This window comes from Heptranchias perlo, chromosome 29, assembly GCF_035084215.1.
Source record: "Heptranchias perlo isolate sHepPer1 chromosome 29, sHepPer1.hap1, whole genome shotgun sequence".
NCBI lineage: Eukaryota > Metazoa > Chordata > Chondrichthyes > Hexanchiformes > Hexanchidae > Heptranchias > Heptranchias perlo.
Window position 1 is genome coordinate 25,677,245 of NC_090353.1, and position 25,979 is coordinate 25,703,223.

Below are 25,979 nucleotides of genomic sequence, written 5' to 3' on the forward strand. Positions count from 1 at the left end.
ACAGCAATTTGTCACCACGTACATTTGGAAGGTACATAATCTGCATATGTTTCTGCATGTCCCAATTCTTCTGGTTCCTCATCATCAGCGTCTTCTTCCTCTTCTGGTTGTAATGGGGTCTGTAAGAGCATCAGAAGCGTCACCATCACTCAAATGTGAAAATTCTACTGTGATACTGTGAATTTTCTTTTATTTGCTTTCATAACAAGATGTCACACTTTGAACACTTTCACTGCCAGTTTTAAAACATGAGGAACTCATGTCAAATATAACATCAGTATCATTTCAACTTATATCACTAAGTAATATGGCATTTTAGAATTACAAAAAATTCATGTCCAGGACAGGCAGGTAAAATTGTTCAAAAAGAGTCAGCCATTATGTGGCTCCGTGTAAGTCTTAGTATACTGCCAGGAAACAGTCGAAGCGGGCACTGATTTACAATGTGGCCCAGAGTTTGTGACCGATATCTGCAGGCACATTGTATGTTGTCTCTCATCATCCAGGTGTAAGAAATGACCGCATCTGTCTTCCGATGTTCTGAAATGGATCCACATGGACCATTATTTCCGGGGTAGCTTGAAGCCTGGGAGTTCTTTTGTGGGGAACAGGACAAAGTGCTCCTGTTATGTGTTATTAATTAACACAATAAATGTTGTCAAATGGTTACTGGACATCAAGTTGTCAATCACCTGGTACGTTGAGTAATGTGAAATTTATTAAGACATCATATCTGAAACAACATCGAGGTTCCAGCTCTATGTGTGTGGAACGTCTGTCACATGCTAAATGTGACTATCTTTCAAGGGTTTTCAAGGACAATAACATCCAAGCCACTTATCAACTAACAAATATATTTTTACAGCTTTATTTTCAGTTTCTTACATTGAGAATACTGTCTGACACACAATATTAAGTCTTAGCAATTAAGTCTCCCTCCCCGCCACTTTGTACTTTTGCCCCCTTCAAAGGGTCTATGAATTTCAGGGCCCATGGACTTTGTTTGTGTCACATCAACTTTATTTTGGCTTCAAGTGCACATCAGGGGCTCGAATTTAGCAGGCCTGCGGGTTCCCAGCGGGTGCTCCTCCGGGAGCGTGGTCAACACGCTCGGCGAAATTAGTGGGTTGCCCACGCGATCGTAGCAGGCAATCCACTAATAGGAATCAATTACCTGCTCCTCCAGGGTCCACGCTGCTGGTCTGCGCGTCGGGCGGGCTGCGCATGCGCAGTACGATCTGTCAGCTGGAGGCTCTCTAGTTAAAGGGGCAGTCCTCCACTGACAGATGCTGCAACCAATGGAACAAATTGCAGCATGGAGCAGCCCAGGGGGAAGGCTGCTCCCAGTTTAATGATGCCTCACCCCAGGTATCATCAGATGGGGTGAGGAGGAGGGCGAAGACAGAGATCTTCCACCCGGCGGGCGGGAGGAAGCGGCCTGCCTCTGCCACCAAGAAGGCCTGGCTCGAGGAGGCAGAGGGGGTCACCTGCGCCACCAACATATCGCCCACCTGCATACAGTGCAGGAGGCGCTGCAATGACCGCAGTAGGTCAGCCACAGTGAGAACACGAAGTCTTTCCCCTACACTCCGTCTGCCACAACACTGCCCCCACCCCACATCTCCTTCGGCACCGCCAACACTACTCTGTCACATCACCCTTCATACCCACTCAAACCCCATCCTCATCTTACCTCCACCTACTCACCTCGCCAGTACTCATCCTGCCACTAACACGCAACCCTATCCTCATACAATCTCATTGCTCCATCCCATACTCACCCTCTCGTGCATCTCCCTCACGGCCAGCCTCACTCAACCTGCCACCACCTGTGCTGCAGCCACAGGGCATGCATCACATATGTGCGGTAGGCAGCGTAAGGCAAACGTGTCGTGAGCATGAAGGGGGTGCACAAGGGTGTCTGAGGGTTTGTCATGGGTGTTACCCATATTGAATTTCAGAGCAACAAACAGCACACATTATATTGACACCACCACTGCCATGTCTCCGCGAATCCTGTCCGTTGTGTCCAATAATGCCCGCTCCTGGGTATCACTATGAGGACCCACCACTGATGCCACCCATCGTGTTACTGCAGAGTAGGTGCAGGTGTATTTGCAGGGCTCTTCTGCGCAGACGACTGAGAGACATCGGTGGTGTAGCCGGCTGCACCCTGGAAGGATGCGGAGGCGAAGTTGTGGAGGGCAGTGGTGACTTTGACAGCGACAGGTAAGCAGTTGGTGCTGGGGCCAGCCAGGAGCAGCTCGGCATGAAAGAGGCTGCAGATCTCCACGACTACATGTCGAGCGAATCTGCGCCTCCCTGTGCACTGCTGCTCGGAGAGGTCCGGGGAGCTGCGCCTCGGTCTGTGGACCCTGTGGCGAGGGTAGTGCCCTCTGCGATGCGTCTCTCCCTGCGGTAGCCCTCCCTCCTGCTGTGCAGGTGGGCGTGCAACAACACCGTGTTGGGGGGCTCCACGTCTCTGCGGCGGACGGCGTGGACTGTGAGGCTGCTGGGGCTGGTCATGCTGTTCGTCCTCCGAGGGTGTCCACGCACCACCCATCTGGCAGGTGTTGGTCTGAGGGGTTGTGCAGGGTAGGTGGGTGGTTCCTCGGACTGGGGCTGCGGTTTCGTGTCGGTCTGTCCTCTGGCTTGGCGGGGGGTGGTGGAGGGCAGGGGTTGCCCTATGTGACGCGGTGGCCTCCTGCGTGGGTGAGGGCTCTCCCCCGTGGAGTGCACCTTGGCACCTGCCACAGGCTGCTGGCTGCAACACGCCTGGTTGGAGAGAGACTGTTTCCCCCAGTGTGTGAAACTCACTGCCTTGAACCTAAAATCCCACACTTCCTCTTTTGACAGCTGCTTCAGCTCATTAACTGACCTCAACAAGCAAGGTAAGTACTCTCAAGTGGAACCCCGCTGGCTTTAATTGCCTGCGGGATTCCCACCAGCGGGGCTTGCGCGCGCAGCCCCGCACGTCAGCGTGGTACCCGGAAGTGGCCGGGATTTCGGCGTGATCCGGTCACGTGACCGGATATCGGGATTTTCAGGGCCCCCCCGCTGGAAACCCGCAGGTAACCCGACGCGAAAATCGAGCCCAAGGTGTCAAGAAATTCCAGAATTAATTAATATTCTGAGATCTGTTTTCAAATGTTGATGTATCTTTTGTCATAAAATTACTCAACAAAATGTAGACATATGTAAATAGGGCTGAATATCGGCAATGAAATCAACCTGATTACCTCCAAGTAAATAAAACATGGCCTCAATGTTCTGTAACATTCAGTACTTTGTTGCTAAAAATATTTTTAGGGTAAAATGTTTATGATTTCTTAAACTTCTCAAAAGGTTAACAGGACAAGCATATTGTACTTTTGGAATACAGGTGTAAACTACTGGCAGCAAAAATACCTGAAAAGAGTGAGTTGGACCATTGTTGATTTGCAGGTGATTTGAAAATGGTGAAGGTACTGAAAATCGATGGGTAAGCTGTAAAATACAAACGGGGGGAATCATTTTTTGCAATAGCACACCAAAACAGTAACTCAAATAAACTGCAAAGCTATTTCATATATGAAGTCCCTTCAAAAAGTACAGAAACATGCAATAAGCAAGGTTTCCTATGTCATTCCTGCTGTTAAAGGGGTCCGTGTGGACATCAAATGAAAACTGGAAAGGTCTTAGCTGTGATACTCTCCATGATTGTGTATTCTCCCGACACTCACTGCCTGGGCTCATACAAGATAAGTTCCCAAAATCACCTATTACCAGAGCAGAGAAGGATTGATGCTTCTCCACAAAGAGAGAATGAAAAATTGGAGAGGGAGTGACTGCAGGTTTCTCTTCTCACCAGGGACAGTGTGTAAACATTAGGAGAGCAAGCAATGGGAAGGAGAAAAAATATATAAATACTTATAAAATAAAAATATTTTCACACACATTACTCTCAACTGATTCAAAGTGATATAATGATCATAACACTTGCCACTTTATTTTTTAAAGTGTCTCACATTACGCATCATTCCCCTATTGAGAGTAATGCCAGGTAACCGGCCCTAAGGCCTCTATCAATTCTGACCATTAACCGCCTGGCTACCAATTTTTTCCCCTTGTCCTCTGCCGAATGGTATAGCTGAGATTGGGAACTCACTTTGTGAAATGACAACTTTCACTCTATGGCACACCTCGTCAGTACAGCAATATGTCCCACCATACTAAAGATGATAGCAGCTAAATTTTTCACCCTCTTGGTAATATACTATCATTATGATCTTGATAAATTAACAGAAAGCCAACTTAAGAAGGCCAACAAAAAGGCCTTTGTACGTGGACAAAAACCTGAGTAATAGAATTTATTTCAATTTTAAAAGATACAGTAAAATATTTTACAATTGACTACATTAATATAATCAGACAAGAAACACATGAGTTGACCTAATGTACTGTTATTTCTACAGACGGTGAATGGAAAAAGAAGATCACTATTAAGATTATTTCCTTTCCCTGCAAGCTTTTTAAAGGAGATAGACAGTACTTGTAGGCGAAAGTACTTTCAGTATATAGTATTTTCCCCCTTATATTTCCTATAGATTGTTATTAATTAACTCCTACATGTAAGAAAGGCTGACCTGCAACTCTGAGATGCCTGAGATTTTGCAAGGACAGGGACATTTTCCTTTAAATAAAATATCTTATCGATATTTGTAGAAGACTCTGAGATGAGCAATATAATTTATTCACAGTATGATTTTCTTTAAGGGGCACATTATTCTGTAATTCTTCTCTCCTTTTCTAGCACAGCTGAGTCACCTACCTCCTGCAGCAAAATGCAAGATGGGAAATTTTCTTTTATGCCTCTTTAGTTGGCCTGATATATCTCTTTAAGACATGATAGTTTCCACCCCAGAGTATTAAAAGAAATAGGTAAGAAATTTGCAGAGCTTCACAATTCTCTAGATTTAGTAATTGTGCCTTTGGATTGGAAAATTGCAAATGTCACTCCATCATTTAAGAAAGGAGGAAGGGAGAAACCAAGGGCTCGATTTTGCCAGGCCTGCGGGTTTCAGGCGGGTTGGGTTTCGGGAGCGTGGTCAACACGCTCGGCGAAATTAGTGGGTTGCCTGCGCGATCGTAGCAGGCAACACACTAATAGGAATCAATTACCTGCTCCTCCGGGGTCCGCGGCGCTGGCCTGCGCGTCGGGCGGGCTGCGCATGCGCAGTACGATCTGTCAGCTGGAGGCTCTCTAGTTAAAGGGGCAGTCCTCCACTGACAGATGCTGCAACCAATGGAACAAATTGCAGCATGGAGCAGCCCAGGGGGAAGGCTGCTCCCAGTTTAATGATGCCTCACCCCAGGTATCATCAGATGGGGTGAGGAGGAGGGCGAAGACACAGATCTTCCCCCCGGCGGGCGGGAGGAAGCGGCCTGCCTCTGCCACCAAGAAGGCCTGGCTCGAGGTGGCAGAGGGGGTCACCTGCGCCACCAACATATCGCCCACCTACATACAGTGCAGGAGGCGCTGCAATGACCGCAGTAGGTCAGCCACAGTGAGAACACGAAGTCTTTCCCCTACACTCCGTCTGCCACAACACTGCCCCCACCCCACATCTCCTTCGGCACCGCCAACACTACTCTGTCACATCACCCTTCATACCCACTCAAACCCCATCCTCATCTTACCTCCACCTACTCACCTCGCCAGTACTCATCCTGCCACTAACACGCAACCCAATCCTCATACAATCTCATTGCTCCATCCCATACTCACCCTCTCGTGCATCTCCCTCACGGCCAGCCTCACTCAACCTGCCACCACCTGTGCTGCAGCCACAGGGCATGCATCACATATGTGCGGTAGGCAGCGTAAGGCAAACGTGTCGTGAGCATGAAGGGGGTGCACAAGGGTGTCTGAGGGTTTGTCATGGGTGTTACCTATATTGAATTTCAGAGCAACAAACAGCACACATTATATTGACACCACCACTGCCATGTCTCCGCGAATCCTGTCCGTTGTGTCCAATAATGCCCGCTCCTGGGTATCACTATGAGGACCCACCACTGATGCCACCCATCGTGTTACTGCAGAGTAGGTGCAGGTGTATTTGCAGGGCTCTTCCGCGCAGACGACTGAGAGACATCGGCGGTGTAGCCGGCTGCACCCTGGAAGGATACGGAGGAGAAGTTGTGGAGGGCAGTGGTGACTTTGACAGCGACAGGTAAGCAGATGGTGCTGGGGCCAGCCAGGAGCAGCTCGGCATGAAAGAGCCTGCAGATCTCCACGACTACACGTCGAGCGAATCTGCGCCTCCCTGTGCACTGCTGCTCGGAGAGGTCCGGGGAGCTGCGCCTCGGTCTGTGGACCCTGTGGCGAGGGTAGTGCCCTCTGCGATGCGTCTCTCTCTGCGGTAGCCCTCCCTCCTGCTGTGCAGGTGGGCGTGCAACAACACCGTGTTGGGGGGCTCCACGTCTCTGCGGCGGACGGCATGGACTGCGAGGCTGCTGGGGCTGGTCATGCTGTTCGTCCTCCGAGGGTGTCCACGCACCACCCATCTGGCAGGTGTTGGTCTGAGGGGTTGTGCAGGGTAGGTGGGTGGTTCCTCGGACTGGGGCTGCGGTTTCGTGTCGGTCTGTCCTCTGGCTTGGCGGGGGGTGGTGGGGGGCAGGGGTTGCCCTATGTGACGCGGTGGCCTCCTGCGTGGGTGAGGGCTCTCCCCCGTGGAGTGCACCTTGGCACCTGCCACAGGCTGCTGGCTGCAACACGCCTGGTTGGAGAGAGACTGTTTCCCCCAGTGTGTGAAACACTCTGCGATGCAGGTAAAATCCCACACTTCCTCTTTTGACAGCTGATTCAGCTCATTAACTGACCTCAACAAGCAAGGTAAGTACTCTCAAGTGGAACCCCGCTGGCTTTAATAGCCTGTGGGATTCCCACCAGTGGGGGCCACGCACGCAGCCCCGCACGTCATCGGGGAACCCGGAAGTGGTCGGGATCGCAGTGCGATCCGGTCACGTGACCACATATTGGGATTTTCGGGGCCCCCCCGCTGGAAACCCGCAGGAAACCCGACCCTAAAATCGAGCCCCAAGTAACGACAGACCCATCAGTTGTGGGGAAGTTACTACAATCTATCATCAGAGACAGACTGGCTGAGAACTTGGGCAAGTATGAGCTTATCAATGAGAGCCAGCATGGATTTGTGAAGGGTAGGTCATATCTGACTAATGTAGTTGAATTTTTTGAGGAGGTCACTACCATGGCGGACAGGGGCGTGTCTATGGATGTTATTTATAAGGACTTCCAGAAGGCATTTGATAAGGTTCCGCACAAGAAACTATTAGCGAAACTAAAAGCGCATGGAATTGGAGGTCACCTCGTGACATGGATTGGTAATTGGTTGAGAGTTAGGAGACAGAGAGTAGGGATAAAGGGAACATTCTCGGATTGGCTGAATGTGATAAGTGGTATTCTCCAGGGATCTATTCTGGGGCCTCAGATTTTCACCATAATATTTAAATGACTTGGATGAAGGAATAGACAATTGTATATCCAAGTTTGCAGATGACATTAATTTAGGAGAAACAGTAAGATGTTTAGATGGGAACAGGAAGATACAAAGGGACACAGACAGACTAAATGAGTGGGCAAAACTATAGCAGATGGAGTTTAACGTGGGGAAGTGTGAGATCATAAACTTTGGATCTGAGAAAGACAAGTCAAAATATTTTATTAATGGTTAGAGACTAAGAGCTATGGATGAGCAATGGAATTTGGGTGTTCATGTGAACAGGTCACTAAATACTAGTGCATGGGTACTAAATGTAATCAAGAAGGCTAATGTTATATTGGCCTTTATCTCAAGTGGGTTGGAATACAAAAATGACGAACTGATGCTTCAGTTGTACAGTGCCTTGATCAGACCCTGTCTGGGTTACTATATTCAGTTTTGGGCACCGAACCTCAGGAAAGGTATCCTGGCCTTGGTGGGGGGACGGGACGGATACAGTGCACCAGAATTATAACAGGGCTTAAAGGGTTAAATTATAAGGACAGGTTGCCTAAACTTGGTTTGTATTCCCTTGAGTTTAGAAGGTTGAGAAGTGACCTAATCAAGGTCTTTAAAATGATAGAGGGATTTGGTAAGGTAGATATAGAGAAACTATTCCCTCTGATAGGGAATCCAGAACAAGGAGGGATAAGCTTAAAATTAGAGCTAGGCAATTAGGAATGAAGTCAGGAAGCACTTTTTCCACACAAAGGGTAGTGGAAATTTGAAACTCTCTCCCCCAAAAGGCTGTGGATGCTGGGTCAATTAACATTTTCAAGACTGAGATCGATAGAATTTTGTTAGGTAAGGGTATCCTAGGATAAGGAGCAAAGGGGGATAAATGGAGGTAAGGCACTGATCAGCCATAATCTAATTGAATGGTGGAACAGGTTCGAGGGGCTGAATGGCCTCCTCCTGTTCTTGTGTTCTTATGGTCACTAGAAAGTGCGTGAGTTAGGAGATGATTCTTCCTCTGAATTGCTCTCCCTCTCTATGGGAATTGTAAACAATTTTACAATACCAAGTTATAGACCAACGATTTTATTTGAAATTTACAAGCTTTCGGAGGCTTCCTCCTTCCTCAGGTAAATTTACCTGAGGAAGGAGGAAGCCTCCGAAAGCTTGTAAATTTCAAATAAAATCGTTGGACTATAACTTGGTGTTGTAAAATTGTTTACAATTGTTAACCCCAGTCCATCACCGGCATCTCCACATCATCTCTATGGGAAGATACCTAGCTGAAAATAGGAACTGAGTGGAGTGGGGGATCAAAGCTGGATTGAACCACCTTATTACAAGGTGGCATGAAGTGAACAGATACATATATGAAATGCATAAATAATCATTATAGCAAGAAGGCAGAGAAAAGTTGAGGGAACTGGGTGGCACACATGGGTTAGACACTCTGGGAACTGAGTTCGAATCAGATTGATGGAATGACAGTCTCCTCTGGCTATTGGCTGTAAGAATGCTGTGTCAAATGAGTTTGAGCAGTCCGAGTGAACATGGTATGTGGCAAAAAAACTGTCCCTATTTTCCACTAATTGCCAATCTCATTCTGAGGACTCAAAGGATGTCTGGTGTAGTGCAATAGGGGTGGTGCATGAGGGGGAGCCCATCTGAGGCTGGGGCTCATTCATGGGGTCAGGAGAGAGGGAGCATCACTTTGCATCTGGTTGTTACGCTGACCTGGGAATGCTTGCTGCTAATACTGGGTGCCTGAAATGATAAGAGTTCCATTCCTTAGCACTAACGTCCCCACCTTAATGAGAAAAGAAACAGAAGTCTGCTTTTAATCAGGCCTGCTGAATTTCCACCATGTCCACCTTAAAACTCAACCCTTAGTGTTCCTCGAAGTGGGAAGTCAGTATAACCTCTAGGCATCTAATTTCTATTTAACAAAGTCAAATAGAATGATTTTGACAAATCAATGAGGTGTGTGGGCCTTATCACAGACCCCAGAAACCTAGCCAAAAGTAAAGAAAGAAGCGTGTTCAGTGAGAAGGATACTCAAAAAGGAAGAACAAAAATGAAAATTAAGAAAACATAAGAAACAAATGAGGAAAAAAGACCAGGCTCTCAGTTAATTTAAAGTATTATCATGGATTTTCATTCTGCAATAATCACCCACAAACACTTCAAAAATGTTAAAAAGATGTTTGTCTACTTAAAAAAGGAGATATTCATAACCAGGTCAACTGGAAAATTGCAGGTGTGCTTTGCTCGTAGAATCATACAAATAACACTATCCTGCAAAAAATCATCCTGCTTTGCTCCCTGACTCTCCCCTCACGACTGCTCCTACCTGATGCTGCTACTGCTCTGGGATGGTGAACACTGCAGTACACTGAAAGTAGGAATTTCTGATCTTACCGTAGCCTTAGATCATCAGGAATCCCCACCCACTGCATACAACAGAGATTGATACCCCCCTGAGAGACAGCACTATCAGGTAGGAGCTGGGAACGGTGGTGAGGTCTTGTCAGGAAAGACAGCATCAATGAACTGGAGAATGGGGGAGAATAGTGCTAGTGTGAACTGGAGGTAGAATGAAGAGTGCCACATGAAGGGGGAGAAAAGTGCCTATGTGAACTGGGGAGAGGGGAGGGAAAAGACTGCGAGTATGAGTTGGGGGCAGGAGAAGAGGAGTTCTAACATAAATGAGGGAGGGGGAAAAGTGCCAGTGTGAACATAGAGAAGGCTGGGAAGATAAGTGTCAGATGAACTGAGGGCAGAGAGAGGAGTATTCATGTGAACAGGGGGTGAGGGTAAAAGACTGCAGTGTAAACTGGGAACAGGGAAGGTAGAAGATTGGCAGTGGAAACTGGGGGAATGGGGGAGAAGAGTGCCAGTGTGAACTGCAATACATTACATTGAGTTGCATTGAGTCTACAGCACAGAAACACGCCATTTGGTCCAACTGGTGCTGGTGTTTATGCTCCACGTGAGCCTCCTCCCTCCCCACTTCATCTATCCTTATCAGCATACTCTTCTATTTCTTTCTCCTTCGTGTGCTTATCTAGCTTCCCCCTAAATGTATCTGTGCTATTTGCCTCAACTACTCCTTGTGGTAGCGCGTTCCACATTCTTACCATTCTTTGGGTAAAGAAATTTCTCCTGAATTCCCTACTGGATTTATTAGTGACTATCTTATATTGGACGCCCCCACAAGTGGGAACATTTTCTCTACGTCTACCCTATCAAACCCTGTCATTATCTTAAAGACCTCCATCAGGTCACCCCTCAGCCTTCTCTTTTCAAGAGAAAAGAGACCCAGCCTGTCTTCCTGTCTTTCCTGATAAGTAAGGGGGACGAAGAGTGGCTTCATGAACTAGGAATGGAAGGGAGATTAAATTAACAATTTAACAATCAGATTTAGCAACAGAGTGTACCCATACACAGCCACAGTTTCTCTGTAGGAAATGAGAGGGAAATTGGTGCAATTTTCCAGTGGCTCTATTCATTAACTTTTGAGTCCACTAGCAATTTTATTGAGACTAGCCATGGAAATTTTCTCAAGTTGGAATTGCGACTGAACTTGTGCTCCAGCACTGGGGGAAAGATTTCCTCTGTCTATTATGTGTAATAAAATCCTAATCACATTCTTTATAAAGAGCTCCATAAAGCATTTCCCCCAGAGCAGTATCCAAGAGGAGGGACTGTGCTGGTGACACATCTAACCGTTTCATCTCTGCCAGTTATGCAATCCGAGCAGATCCATTTTAACTATGAGATCAGACACAGACCTCTCCACGGGGCTATCTATGGACATGACTCTCCTCACTGATCTTTTAAAATTCTTTTTGGTTGAGTATTTTAGACTGAAAAATATAATTATTCCCTAATGGTCATTAACTATTTAGAGCATCATATAATTATAAACAAATTATCAAAATGATCAAGAGTTTGTTCAGTTTTGAATTTTCAATGTTAAAAGCATGTCACTACTATAAAAACAAACTGAAATATATACAGTCATATCTTTTCAGCACTGACCTCTATGCTGGGTTCTATTCTGCCTGTTTCCCAAAGACTTGGATTAAGAACATCCAGGTTAAAATCCTCAGTATCGGCAATATCAGGCAGTGATGGATCAGGCGAGGAGAACAGAGAACTATCATCCATATAATTGAAATCCTGCAAAACACACAAAAAAAATGAAAATAATGTGGATGATGTAACACTTCCTGCTGAATGCTTGAACAAGACTTTTTAAAAGGAGGCTGATTTAGGTGATACAACTTTCAACTTCTTTATAAGGTAACACAATTGTACCTATAGGATATTACCTATAGAACCTAGCTCCATTGGCCAGGTTCAACACATAAAATTATTTTGTATACTATTGCTTGTAAAAAAGTTTAAAGTCATGTATTTTACTTTTAATATCTAAAGTTCTTTCCACGGGTTCAGGATTCTAATATTTTCCTTCTTAGTGGAATAATAAAATTGCAACACTCCAGAAGCTAACGCCTGCGTCCCAGGGAAGGAAGGAGATTGACTCAACCACATCGCTCATGGGGACAAGGTCGCACAAGCTTTGAACATTGTTAATCACACATAGATTTGAACTATTTAATAGACTGGCTATTCAAAGCTGTTAACTTGTCAACTATATAAGGAATTATTCAAAGTAATCTCACCAATTTATAAACTCAGACTCTGATTGCTGCTGTAGTTAATGCTCAGCATCTGCTCGTGCTGATTTACCGTGATACACTGAATTGCCCGTGCAACCATTGCTACACGTTTTATTAAGAAACCGTCCATTAATGGTTTGCTACTCAACTGCTAGATAACTCTGCTTACACATACGTATGGCTATTAAGCGTTCGTGTACCCAAATTTAACTATAAGTTGTGATTTGTAACCAATGAACAGTGTTTAGTGCATGATTTGTGGTCTGTCATTTTCCTTGATGACAGATCACTCATCAGCTTGAGGGTAACCTAATTGAGGGTTAGTAAACTAAATTCATTTTGATCCAGGTTTAAATGTAAGATAGTTTGGTGAGTTAGGCATCCATAGACCTATGCTGGCATAGTACAGTTCAATCAGCTGACTCCACTGTAGAAGCTTGATGTCCATTATGACACCCACAGCCAGGTAAAATACAAACTTTCCAAGAACAAAATAAAACCACCAGCTCCAATAATATACATTACTTAGATAAACACGGGCTAGATTTTTTTGTAATCTCCAGTTTGATCACATTAGCAACCTGTACAATAAATGTTTAATTATATCCAACCATTCACATACTTTACATTTTAACAGCAAAACTGAAATATTCAAAGCTACACCTGAAGTTGCATAATACTTCCAACAGTGAATTAATATATGATATATTGATGCTGAAATAAAATATTCCATCAATTATGTTAGAGGTGAAAAAGATATTATTTCTGGACAAAGTATTTGTTTTATTGCTGCACTCCTTGTGCTTTGTATAGAGAAGCACTCCTAGGATTCAAAAATATATTATTATTTTCCTAGACAGCAAAATTTCCTGACTCTAAATGTTTCTACTTGGACCCTTGAGTATTCCTTTTGTTGAAAATGCACCTATATGAATGGAAGGGTATTTTGTGACAAGAAAAAGATTTATAGATAAAATTCAACTAAAGCAGCCACAGAAATTTTAACAAGAAAAGCTCTCTTACAGCAACAGAGGGTCAAGAACTGGGACTGCACCCTTGCCTTCCTCTGCCAAGGAGAGAGAAAACTGGATAGACCACCCTGTCCCACAAAAGTCCACCTTCTTATGCAGAATGTGCGGATCAACTGCATGCCAAGTTTCCTCTCCTGCCTCAAGCAGAAGCATGGCAGAGGCAGGAGGTCTCACAAAGGAAAAATACACACACAAAAAAATACAACTTTATTTGAGTGACAAGACTCATCTTAGTTAACCCTTTAAGCTTTCAAAATGTGCATGCAACCCATCATGTGAAATTCACAAAGGTGAAAAATACATTTAATACTGAAAATGACAGTAGAGAAGAAACAGTAACTGTTTGTGTGCTAGTTAGATATTTTTCTTTCTTTCTCCCTATTTCCTCTCCAAAAGCATAATACAATCCCAGTGTAATGGTTGCTACCATGCCTCTGCCAATGTTCCACTACACTAAACTAGTAAGTAGTGTGCAGAGCATACTGAGATGAATCTAGCTCTGACTTTCACTCCCCAGGAAGGCGCATCTGGCCATTGTCCTGGTTCTCCCTCCACAAAGATACGAATGAGACCAAGAAATTACTATGTAGAGATTCACAACATGCACTGGAGTCATTGCTGCCCTATTGTGCTGCACTAAAGTTTTATCAATTGATTTTTATTGAACATTTTCAGCACATTTACCTAAACTACAAATTATGATAGAATAAATAAGTAATTAAAAAAAATTCCTTATAAAGGTGGATGTTATAAAGAAAGGCTACCACTTTAAATGCAGGTCCAGTATACATTAAATCAGTTCAGAGCAGCACATTTATCCTGCTTTTAAATTGACTCCAATGAATCAGTGCAGGCATTAAAACTTGGCTCAACGTCACTACGGCTTTATGAAATCTGAATGTTTACAACAGATTACTGAGGCAGTACTCAATATTACTCTTAATTTCCTTCTTATCTCAGCAACGAGCACAGAATGTAGTTCACCATTTACTGCAACTAGAATTATCTTTAAACAAAATCAGTCCATTTTTATTTTTCATTTCTGCTAAGTTCCAATTGTCACAATTGTCTATTTATCACATTTCACAGAATGTTTTGCCCGACTGACTGCATTGCTAAAGTAAGCATTGAAACGGTTCTTGGAAATGTTTTGACTACTCTGAGGATTTCAGAGGATATGGCAGCTATTAACCAATCAACTGCAAACAAATGCATGGACAATATTTAGATCTCTTCCTGTCTCTTATGTTTGGCAAGTACAGCAACGAGGTGAATTTTTCTATCAAGAAACTTCCACATGCAGCAGAAAGCCCACATCCAACAAAGAAATGTTAGTATCAAAACATATTAAGTCTTTACATATTTAATAACTGAAGCTCTCCAGACAAAAATCATTCTGCTTTTGTTCTATGTTTTCTCTATTTCATTCCATGTTTTACAGAAGTAATGTTTTTTTTAAAAATAAATTAAGTTAGCGTATGTATTGAGAAATGGCCATTGAACAAATGTAGCTCATTAATCCATATAATAATCCATCTTGTTTACTCCTAATACCAGTCAGTACTTTATGTCTCATTCTGAATTTGTTTTACTCTATCAAATTGTGGGTTTCAAACATTCCCATTGTTAACAAATTTGGGCTACTCTGCTTAAAAGCACATTTGTCAGGAGAAAGTTCCATTTAGATAGAAAGGTCTGCAATCGAAACGGTAACTTGTCACAGATGCTGACTGACTTGCTGTGTGTTTTCAGTATTTTCCATTTTTGTTTCAGATTTCCAACATCTTTTCTCTTCACTTCTATATTACTAAATTCATAATAAGATGCAGGATGTTGCACTTATTAACATCCTTTTCCTCCAGCTACAAAGTACTGTCAATGATGTAATGTGGCTTATGCTCTTCTATTCTTTACTATATAAATGAGTCATAGTCAGTCTGACAAGACGATTGTTTAATTGATGAGTTGGTGAGGATTTTGCTTGTAGTGGATGAACGTACATGCTGGGAAAACCTGTGACATCGACTAGTTACAGAAAGTCTTGTATAAAGCATACATTATCAAGTTCATCTCGAAACATGAGAGACTCTTTCTAGAAATGATTTCTATGTCTAAAAAGCATAAATCCTTTTTGAAAAAGGATTATTATCTTAACATTTGAGCTGGGTGGAAGGCTTTTGCTACAATGTCTGTTATTACTTTTGTCTGCATCCAAGTATTTCTAGGCAGCCATTCAATACTGTTGTGCAAGATCTAACAGTATGTTTAATACAAATATAAATATTTGAAATACCAATTTAAAATAATTTAGGGAGGAACTGATAGAAAAACATAAAATAATAAATGCGTTTTGTACCTTTAACAGTACAACAATTGCCTATTTAAATGATTTTTTAGTATTTCAGTATACTCCTTGGTATATAACCCAAATGTACTTGTGCAAGCATGATACAATGTTAAAGCTGTAAAGAGAAAATAATGTGGTGCAATTTTACAAATGAAACTAGCTGATTTTAAAAATGAGCTAATGTCGCACAATGAAATTTCATCCCAATTGTGCCAATAATCACAAATGAATTATGACTGACTCTGCATTATCTTATATTTTAAAAAAATTGAGTAACAATTAAAATTATATAATACCAGGAAAATCATACTGCAAACATTTTTACTGCAGTAGGCATATAATCTGGAATAGTATGAATTACTCTTCACCACCATCTGACAGTTATTGTGAGAAGCTGTTTCTAGCTTTTTTTTAGGAATTGATGCTGACAAAAATCATCAATACAATGGCTCTGCCTATTCTTAAACAAGTTTTATATCAGAAAACTTAACTTGCTCCTAAAATAAAACAATTATGCTTGTCCATTTCATTTTGTAATATATCAATTTTTAATGTGAGACAGTTTATTCAGACTTCTCTACTTACAAAAATATTTTATTTTTTAACCGTTTTGAGTATTAAAGTGCAACTTAATTACTGTTCAGACAATCAAGTGAAGTATTATAATATGAGTTTCTCTGTATTTCAGTAATTGTTTCATAATATGTAGAATCAGAACTGTGTAGGAAATAATATTGTCAATAATATGGAAAACAGTGAATTTAAGGATGATATAGAGGTTTCTGTAGAGCTTACCATAATAGTGACACATTTTTATCACATTAATCACTAGTGATACTTCATTTTTGATAGATGTTAAAAATGTTATTTATAGTTAATGTAGAGGGATAGAACAAAAAGTTCCAGGGTGGAGAGAAGTGAGTGTTTGGAGTAGGGATTATCCATGCTGCCATGTGGGCTTCAGCCTGCTGGAAGTCATGAAAGAAAGCTGAAATGAGGAATTTAGACAGATGTTTTTAGAGTTTTGTTATGTTCTGATGCCCATCCCCAGAGTACAATTCCAAGCAGCCACCATGTGGCCAGGTGTCCAACACATGTGCAAAGAAATAGGCTTCGTCATCTCAAAACAGCAGTGCAACCACAGGTCAGGATGGTCAGAACTTTGAAGAACAATATTTTCAATTCTTGAATGTGCCCATTATCTTTTATTTGTGTTTGCTCTGAAACCATGTTTTAAATATTATTTTTTTGGCTTAATATCATTTTAAAATATGTAAATATTTTACATATGTACATAAATCCATGTACATTATCTTAGAATCTTGATACCTGTAGCAACAAAATATTTTGTTCTACCTTAATTTCCATCCCACCATCTGCGTGATAAAAATACTGACGATAAAACTGAGCTTTGCAATATCGAACACCTCGGGGTCAATTTTCCGATGGCCAAGCAGATGCATTCGTGGCGGGGGGGCTCCTAAAATTGGGGATTCCCGTAGAGGGTCCGGAGCCCGGCTCCAACACGCCCACTTCCGGGTTCCCCAATGACGCGAATCGGTGTGCACGCAGCCCCCGCATGCGGGACTCCCACCGGCAATCAAAGCCGGCGGGATCCCACTTAAGATCATTATCTGGGTACTTGAGGTCGTTTACAGACCTCATTAGTTGGAGATTTTAGGAGCATTCGGATTTTGGACTACCCGGAGCGTGTTTCCCATGCTGGGTGAAACACTCCCTGTTTAAACAGGTATGTTGCAGCCAGCAGCCAGTGGCAGCTGCAAAGGTCCAATTAACAGGTGCGAGGTAAACCGTCATTCATTGCAGCAGGGCACTCTGTCACCTCAGACAAAGTTTTGCCTGCCACACCGTTGTCTCCACACTCCAAATTATTAAATCATACCCTAAACTCTGCTGTCCAGACACATTGGGCTCGATATTACCAGGGCTGTGGGTTCGTGGCGGGGGGGGGGGCGGCGAAATCAGTCTGCCCCGCGCACGATCACAGCCTAATTTGATCCATTTACCTGGTCTTCCTGGTTCCCCGCTGCTGAGCTGCGCGTTGAGCGGACTGCGCATGCGCAGTAAGGTCTGTCAGCTGGAGGAGCTCTATTTAAAGGGGCAGTCCTCCACTGACTGATGCTGCAACAAATAGGAAAAATTACAGATGGAGCAGCCCAGGGGGAAGGCTGCTCCCAGGTTTAATGATGCCTCACTCCAGGTATCATTGGATGGGGTGAGGAGGAGGAGGGGGTGGACAGACATCGTCCCCCCGGCGGGCGGGAGGAAGCGGCCTGCCTCTGCCACCAAGAAGGCCTGGCTCGAGGTGGCAGAGGAGGTCACCTGCACCAACAACATATCGCGCACCTGCATACAGTGCAGGAGGTGCTCCAATGACCTAAGTAGGTCAGCCAAAGTGAGTACACTTATTCATTCCCCTACACTCCGTCTGCCATATCACCGCCCCCACCCCACATCTCCTTCTGCACTGCCAACACTACTCTGTCACATCATCACTCACACCCACTCAAACCTCATCCTCATCTTACCTGCACTTACTCACCTCGCCAGTACTCATCCCACCACTACCACTCAGCCCAATCTTCATACAATCTCATGGCTCTATCTCATACTCACCCTCTCATGCATCTCTTTCACGGTCAGCCTCACTCAACCTGCCACTACCTGTGCTGCAGCCACAGGGCATGCATCACATATGTGCAGTAGGAAGCGTAAGGCAAACGTGTCGTGAGCATGAAGGGGATGCACAAGGGTGTTTGAGGGTTTGTCATGGTTTTTACTTATATTTAATTTCCGATCAACTCACATCACATATTACATTGGCACCACTACTGCCACGTCTTTGCGAATCTTGTCTGGTTGGTGCAATAATGCCCTCTCCTGAGGATCACAATGAAGACCCACACCTGATGCCACCCATTGTGTCACTGCAGGGTGGGTGTAGGTGAATTGCAGGGCTCTTTTGTGCAGACGACTGAGAGACGTCGGCGATGTTCCCGGTGGCACCCTGGAAGGATGCGGAGGAGAGGTTGTTGAGGGCAGTGGTGACTTTGACAGCGACAGGTAAGAAGATGGTGCTTGGGCCAGCCGGGAGCAGCTCGGCATGAAGGAGGCTGCAGATGTCCACGACTACATGTCGAGTGACTCTGAGCCTCCGTGTGCACTGCTGCTCAGAGAGGTCCAGGAAGCTGAGCCTCGGTCTGTGGACCGTGTGGCAAGGGTAGTGCCCTCTGCGACGCATCTCTCTCTGCCGTTGCCCTCCCTCCTGTTGTGCAGGTGGATGTGTCACAGCACTGTGTTGTGGAGCTCCACATGTCAGAGGTAGACAGCGTGGCCGGCGAGGCTGGTGATGCTGTTCCCCCTCCGAGGAGGTCATGACTGCAGCTACGGAGGCCCCCATCCGGAAGATGAACATCTGAGGGGGTCCGCAAGGTAGGTACATGTGTCTGGACCCCGGGGTAAGTGTGCAAGTTTGTGAATTTTATTGTTAGGAGGAGGGTGGTGGAGGCCAAACTTTGTCCAAAGTGACAGAGTGGCCTCCTGCAATGAGTGTCTCTCCCCCCTCCACCTGTCAAATGGACCTTTGCAGCTGCCACAGGCTGATAGCTGCAACATGTCCATTTCAACTGGGAGTGTTTCCCCCAGTATGGAAAACTGTCCCAGTTGTTTCTAAAATCCCACCCCTCCTGAAATATTCCCTTAATCAGGTCTGTTAACGACCTGAAATAGCAAGATAAATACTGTCAAGTGGCACCCCGCCGGCTTTAATTGTCTGCGGGAGTCCCACATGCTGGGGCTGCGCGCGCGCGTCGGCGCTTCTGAGGGGAACCTGGAAGTGGGCGGGTTGGAGCCAGGCTCCCCACCCGCTCCGGGATTCCCCGATTTTCGGAGCCCTCCTGCCAGGAACGCACCCGATAGCGGGCGCTAAAATAGAGCCCATTTACTTTGTGGACCCCCTCACACTCACACTGTCAGGATTGGTCGGTGGGGGGGGGTTCCATTGCTGCATTCATCATTCCATTGGAGGATGAGCAACATCACCAATCTCGCCAGGCATGCTGTCCATCTCCGCCACGTGGAGCTACACAACACAGTGCTGCGCAACAGGCACCTGCACAAAGTAGTCGTGCAACTACACATACACCCACTGTAGGGTGACCCAATGGGTGGCATCAAGGGTGTTCATGGAGAACCTCATGAAAGGGCATTATTGCACAAGCCAGTCAAGAATGGCCAAGACGTGGCAGTAGTGGTGACAATATAATATGTAATGTGAGTTGATCAGAAATCAAATATAAGTAAAAACCATGACAAACCCTCAAACACGCTTGTGCATCCCCTTCATGCTCATGACACGTTTGCCGTACGCTTCCTACTACACATATGTGATGCATGCCCTGTGGCTGCAGCACAGGTAATGGCAGCTTGGGTGAGGCTGACCGTGATAGAGATGCACCAGAGGGTGAGTATGAGATAGAGCCATGAGATTGTATGAGGATTGGGTTGAGTAGTAGTGGTGGGATGAGTACTGGGGAGGTGAGGAAGTGCAGGTAAGATGAGGATGAGCTTTGAGTGGGTGTGAGGAGTGATGTGATAGAGTGGTGTTGGCAGTGCAAAAGGAGATGTGAGGTGGGGGCGGTGATTTGGCAGACAGAGTGTAGGGGAATGAGTAAGTGTACTCACTTCGGCTGACCTACTTAGGTCACTAAAACACCTCCTGCACTGTATGCAGGTGCGTGATATGTTGGTGATGCTAGTGACCTCCTCTGCCACCTCGAGCCAGGCTTTCGTGGTGGCAGAGGCAGACCACTTCCTCCCGTCCGCCGGGTGGAAGATCTCCCTCCTACTCAGCCCATCCAGTAAGACCTGGAGTGAGGCACCATTAAACGTGGGAGCAGCCTTCCCCCTTGGCTGCTCCATGCTGTAATTTTGCCTATTTTCTGCATCGGTCAGTGGAGGACTGCCCCTTTAAATAGGGCTCCTCCAGCTGACAGCCTATGATGCGGGTGCGCAGTCAGCCCGCTGCGCACCTTTCCAGTGCAAAACCCGGAAGCCATGTTAAGTGGCTTCAATTTACTTACAATCGCGTGCCAAACCCACTGATTTCACTGGGCGCGTTACCCACGCGCCCAGTCGACCCCCCACTGCCAACCCGCCTCCCTCCTAATATCGGGCCCCTCTTGTCTGAATTTGTGGATGCAATGATGACAGAGGAGGAGCAAAGCAGCCAGATAGCAGAAGACGGGAAGAGAGAAGGAGAGAAACTCAGTTGCAGAAGCATCCCAGTCTCTGCTGCAAGAAGGAAGGGCTTCTGAGTGGGCTCATGTTATAAAACAGTGTACCTTCTGACTCAGTATGAATAACACAATGGGGGGAAATCAAGTAGTTAAAATAATGCTCAGTTATCTATCTTAGAAATATTCAGCTGACAATCAAGAATATGCCCATATTAAGACTATGGTTTTCAATCTCAAATTTCTCAATTTTACTCAATTTTTTCAAATTAGAACATTCAAAAAGAAACATCACAAGTAAAATTATGAAAGCTATTTTGTAATGATTTACTGGCATGAGGCAATGATTTACAATAAAAAGGTACAAGCATTTTCCATTCAGGTACAATAATCCCCCTCCCTAATTCCTGAAGAAAACCTCAAATATCCTCTTTAGTTGCATTTTGACTAGTCAAATACAATATGTTTGCTTTGCATAGTTTGCAAGATGTCTTAATGTCCTAATTACAAATAATAATGATTGATACAATAAATATTATAAATTGCAACATTATCCACAATCAATCAGAAGCAGCAACTGCTATGACAGAGACCTGTACCTAAATAAGTAGCCTCAGTGCTAGCAGCTCACGTCTCCTTGCTTGGCAGCCTGCAGACTTTACATTGAGTCCACAGCACAAAAACAGGCCATTTGGCCCAACTGGTCTATGCTGGTGTTTATGCTCCACATGAGCCTCCTTCCACCCTACTTCATCTACCCCTATCCGCATACCCTTCTATTCCTTTCTCCTTCGTGCTTATCTAGCTTCCCCTTAAATGCATCTATGCTATTTGCCTCAACTACTCCTTGTGGGAGCATTTTCTACATTTTTACCACTCTTTGAGTAAAGAAGTTTCTCCTAAGTTCCCTATTGGATTTATTAGTGACTATCTTCCATTGATGACCTCTAGATTTGGATTCCCCCACAAGTGAAAACATTTTCTCTACGTCTATCCTATCAAACCCTTTCATTATCTTAAAGACCTCTATCAGGTCACCCCTCAGCCTTCTCTTTTCTAGAGAAAAGTGCCCCAGCCTGTTTAGTCTTCCCTGATAAGTATATCCTCTCAGTTCTGGTATCATCTCTGTGAGGGTTAGTCAAGAAAATGTATTTTCTTAGTGGATGATGTCTGATAATCCAGAACGTCGTTCAAAATAATATGTATTTAAGTACACTGAACTCCAACAAGTTTGTTTTTTTCTTTTCTGGCTGCTGATCTCATATTATTTTGGGACCACAAAAATGTCAAATGATAGGACAAGAAGTACACAATAAAACACAAATGCATTTAGAGCAAACATCAGCTAAATTTAGCAATCATGAAATCTTTGGATTCACAGTAGTTACAGATCCCTAAAGGCTCATAAATTACAGAGGAAAAAATGAAATGTTGCACTTTTCAAGCTCTGTATGGTTTACAAGAATCATTTTATAGCACCTTTTTATAATGCTTTTCACTGCTTGCTCTCTGTCCTTCTTCCACCAGGAAGTTGTTTCTCTTTTGCTTCTCTTCTTGTTTGCCTCCTTCATGTGTTTCTCTCACTCTCTTTCACTTCTGTTTTTCTTTCTCTCCTCTTTCATTTCTGTTTTCTTTCTCTCCTTCAACTTTGTTTCTTTCTTTCCTCTTTCATTTCTGTTTTCTCGATTGTCTAGCTTTTGTTTGTCTCATTAAACTGAGGTCCCATTTGCCTTCTCAGGTGGACATAAAAGGTCCCATGGCACTATTTGAAGAACAAAGGATTGCCCCCGGTATCCTGGCCAACATTTATCCCTCAATGAACATCACTAAATCCATTTAATTGGTCATTTACCTCATTGTTGTTTGTGGGACCTTGCTGTGCACAAATTGGTTGCTGCATTTCCCTACTTTACATGAGTGACTACGGCCTAAATTTTAATGCCACAAGCGGGTGGGAAAGTAAAAATTGTAAAAAAAAACTAAAACCCGGCCCCAATCCGCCCACTTCCGGTTTTAATGGAGGCGGGCGACCACCCCGCTCTTAGAAGGCGGGTTGGTCAGTGAAAGCTTTCAAGGAGGCTGCGGGTCTCCATTTTTACAACTTTTTTATTTTTAACTCCTGGGGGCCTTCTGCTTCAAGCCACATGAGAGGAGGTGAGAAGGCCTGAAACAGCAGGTAAGTGCCTTTATCACACTGTTTGTGGGCCCAGAGGAGCAGGAGTGCTTCTCCCAGGCCCAACAAGCCTACCTGCAGCCACCTCCCTCCCCACGATCTCAGACACCCCCACGCTCTCCAACCCCACGATCTCTGACCCCAGATGACTCCTGACTCCCCGATGACCCCTCCCTCCCTCCCCACCATCTAAGACTTAGCTGCTTGCATCCGCTTCATGGCTCTTCTCCCGTCCGCCTGACAGCCAGCCTGTCAATCAAGCTGGCCTGTCAAGCAGGAAACCGACAAAAAAAGTAAAAGACGTCCTTCCATCAAAATCGTATGGATGTCAGGGAAACCCGTACTTCAGGGTTTCCCGTCAGGAGTCCCCCCCGCTGGCTCTCTTTCCGGCTCCGTTAAAATTTAGGCCTACATTTCAAATGTACTTCATTAGTTCTTTATTTCTTCCTTTCTTAACCCTCCTTCTTTGTTTTCATCCCTTTCTCATCTACTTTTGTTTGCCTCAGTCCTCACTTTTTGACTTACTTTTCAAATTCTCTTTTTCCCTTCTTTCTTACCTCTTTCTCCATTTTGCCTTTACAAACAGATTTCTTTCCTCTCCATTTCCTCTAGCACAGGAATGGGGAGACTTCAGGGAATACCACAGGAAGATAGGGGAGCTGGACAAGTCCCAAAGTGGGACAAGCCCAGGGATGAACCGGCAGTAAAATTTTAAAAAGAGCTGGATAGCAGGACTTCAAAAGGAACCAGGGAGTGGGGCTGTTGAATTAAAAACTGATAAGCCAGCTCACGCTAGATGTTAGTTGGGACTTTCCTGACCATCCCAAGTTGTGCTAGTGCTTCCAGCTGTGTAAAGAATTACCTGAAGAAGTGTTTCTTTCCTTCTCTGAAGTTGGAACCAAAGGCAGGGCACTGCTCAGAACGAACATTAACAGCTACTGCCAATGGCAATAAGCACCCCAGATTGCCACTTTTCTGGCTGTGGACATATTTTTCATATTTTTAAGCTGTACAGACCTTCTCCAGCAGTTAGGAAAGTTTTATGCCAGAAATTGAAAGCTTAAACAGAAAACAGTTGTTTTTGCATTGCTAGTCTTGAATCTACCCTAAATTGGACAGATTGCAGAGGACTGGAAGCCAAATCAAACAGATATATCTATACAATATCACTTAGATACAAATTTCTTACTACAAATAGAATGTAAAACTGAAGTATACAGTATTTCTGGGCCTAGTTCTTTCATCAGCAGTTTTCATATCTGGAAAGAAAAAAAGGTTAAATATGGTACTTGTTTTTTTTCATATTTATCCTGATTGGCTGGAGCACCTATGTGCAAAATGATAGAATGCAAAACCAGAAATGTTTTCAGCTTACTGCACAATATGACACTTATATTCATATTGTATAACATGCTCTCAAAAGATCACATTAAAATAAATTCCTGATTACAACATGGCTGTGGTGGCAAACGCTTCCGTCACAGTCAAGGAACAGTGTGTGCTATTGGGGTCCAACAGAACCAGGAGAGGATAATCCTACAAAATATGGAAAATGACTGCTTCTCATGAGTTAGCTTTGTAAATGGTCAACCTTCTCTATTCATTAGAAAGAGCACTCTGGACTTGGGCTATTTTTCAGCTGTTCCATTTAAAATATAAATATAAAAAATTAAAAAGAGCTAATGCCACTTTAAATACACTGCAAAATTAACTGAATTATTCCTGGAGTACTGGTAAGTGTATATATGTATAAAAATAAAACGAACAAATCTGAACCCTTATCTTGCAAACTCTGTCTCACTGAATTAACCAAATGTACGCATATGATTGCCAGTAAGTATTTCCCAATATGTAGGCAGGACAAGTGTATTTCGCAACATTTTTTTTTGTGTAGCTGTGAGTGTATCGTGTACCGTAACTCTTCAAATATAAGCCTCACTTGAATTTGAAACCACACATCCTGTTAATTTATGAAAAATGAGCACATTCCAGATACACATATAACCCCTGTTTGAATATCATTTACTCCAGCTATGCTACTTGCCAATTCACGGCTTTTATGGTATAGATAAAAATGGTTCTGTACATACAGCTGTTAAAATCACCCTGTTTAGAATGCAGGGAGGGAAAAAGAGGCATCAAAAAACATAGCTGTCACCAGTACAAGTAACTCACTTCTTGCCGCACAGATAATCACGTGATTTCAATATCATTTGCCTTAATGCAGCTTCCTTGCAATTGGGGAAGCTATTGGAGAAAAAATAAATGTGTTGTTTGACAAAGAATAGCCAATTGTTTTGGAAAAGATTTTGAAATATGTTTTTGATTCCAAAAGCTTCCCCAATCACTGGGAAAATTCCATGCAGGTGGGTAGTGCTGAAAGTGCTTCAATCGCTGTGCGGTAAGGAGCCAGAGGGCTTTAGTCACTTGCGCTGATAGTAGTCATGTTTCTTTAACCACTGTTACTTTTGCTTTTACCATCACTAGTATTTATAATAGTCCAGAGATGAGGGCAGGACTCAGGTGTACTTCCCCCACCTCAAAGTTGACAATAGCCCGTATCTTCCTTTGCTTTAAATCCCAGTAGCAAAGCGTTTTAAGGTCTTTAGATGTATTCAAGAAGGAGATAGATATATTTCTTAATGCTAAAGGGATCAAGGGAAAAAGCAGGAACAGGGTACTGAGTTAGACGATCAGCCATGATCATTTTGAATGGCGGAGCAGGCCCAAAGGGCCGAATGGCCTATTCTTGCTCCTATTTTCTATGTTTCTAACAACTCTCTGCATAAAGAAATTTCTCTCCTCAATCTCTTAGTGACAATTTTAAATTAATGACTCGTTGTCACTGACCCCCAAACCAGAGGAAATAGTCTTTCCCTGTTTACACTATCAAAACCCTTCATAATTTTAAAAACCACTATCAAATTTTCTCATGGCATTCTATGTTCCAGTGGCAAAGGTATCTCAAGTTTCCCCTTATTACCATAAT

The 25,979-nt window shown here is 44.0% G+C and overlaps 1 protein-coding gene across 2 annotated transcripts in view; it reads right to left on the reverse strand.

Moving 5' to 3' along the window:
• The window catches only part of LOC137299531 (protein strawberry notch homolog 2-like), a 160,728-nt gene that overhangs the window by 64,443 nt on the left and 70,306 nt on the right, over positions 1 to 25,979 (reverse strand). For both annotated transcript variants that reach the window (XM_067968340.1, XM_067968341.1), the window contains 3 exons: positions 11,541 to 11,681; positions 3,409 to 3,486; positions 23 to 119 (listed from right to left, as the gene is read on the reverse strand). In XM_067968340.1, coding sequence (XP_067824441.1) covers positions 23 to 119; positions 3,409 to 3,486; positions 11,541 to 11,681 — 316 coding nt within the window. The remainder of the gene's footprint in view (positions 1 to 22; positions 120 to 3,408; positions 3,487 to 11,540; positions 11,682 to 25,979) is intronic.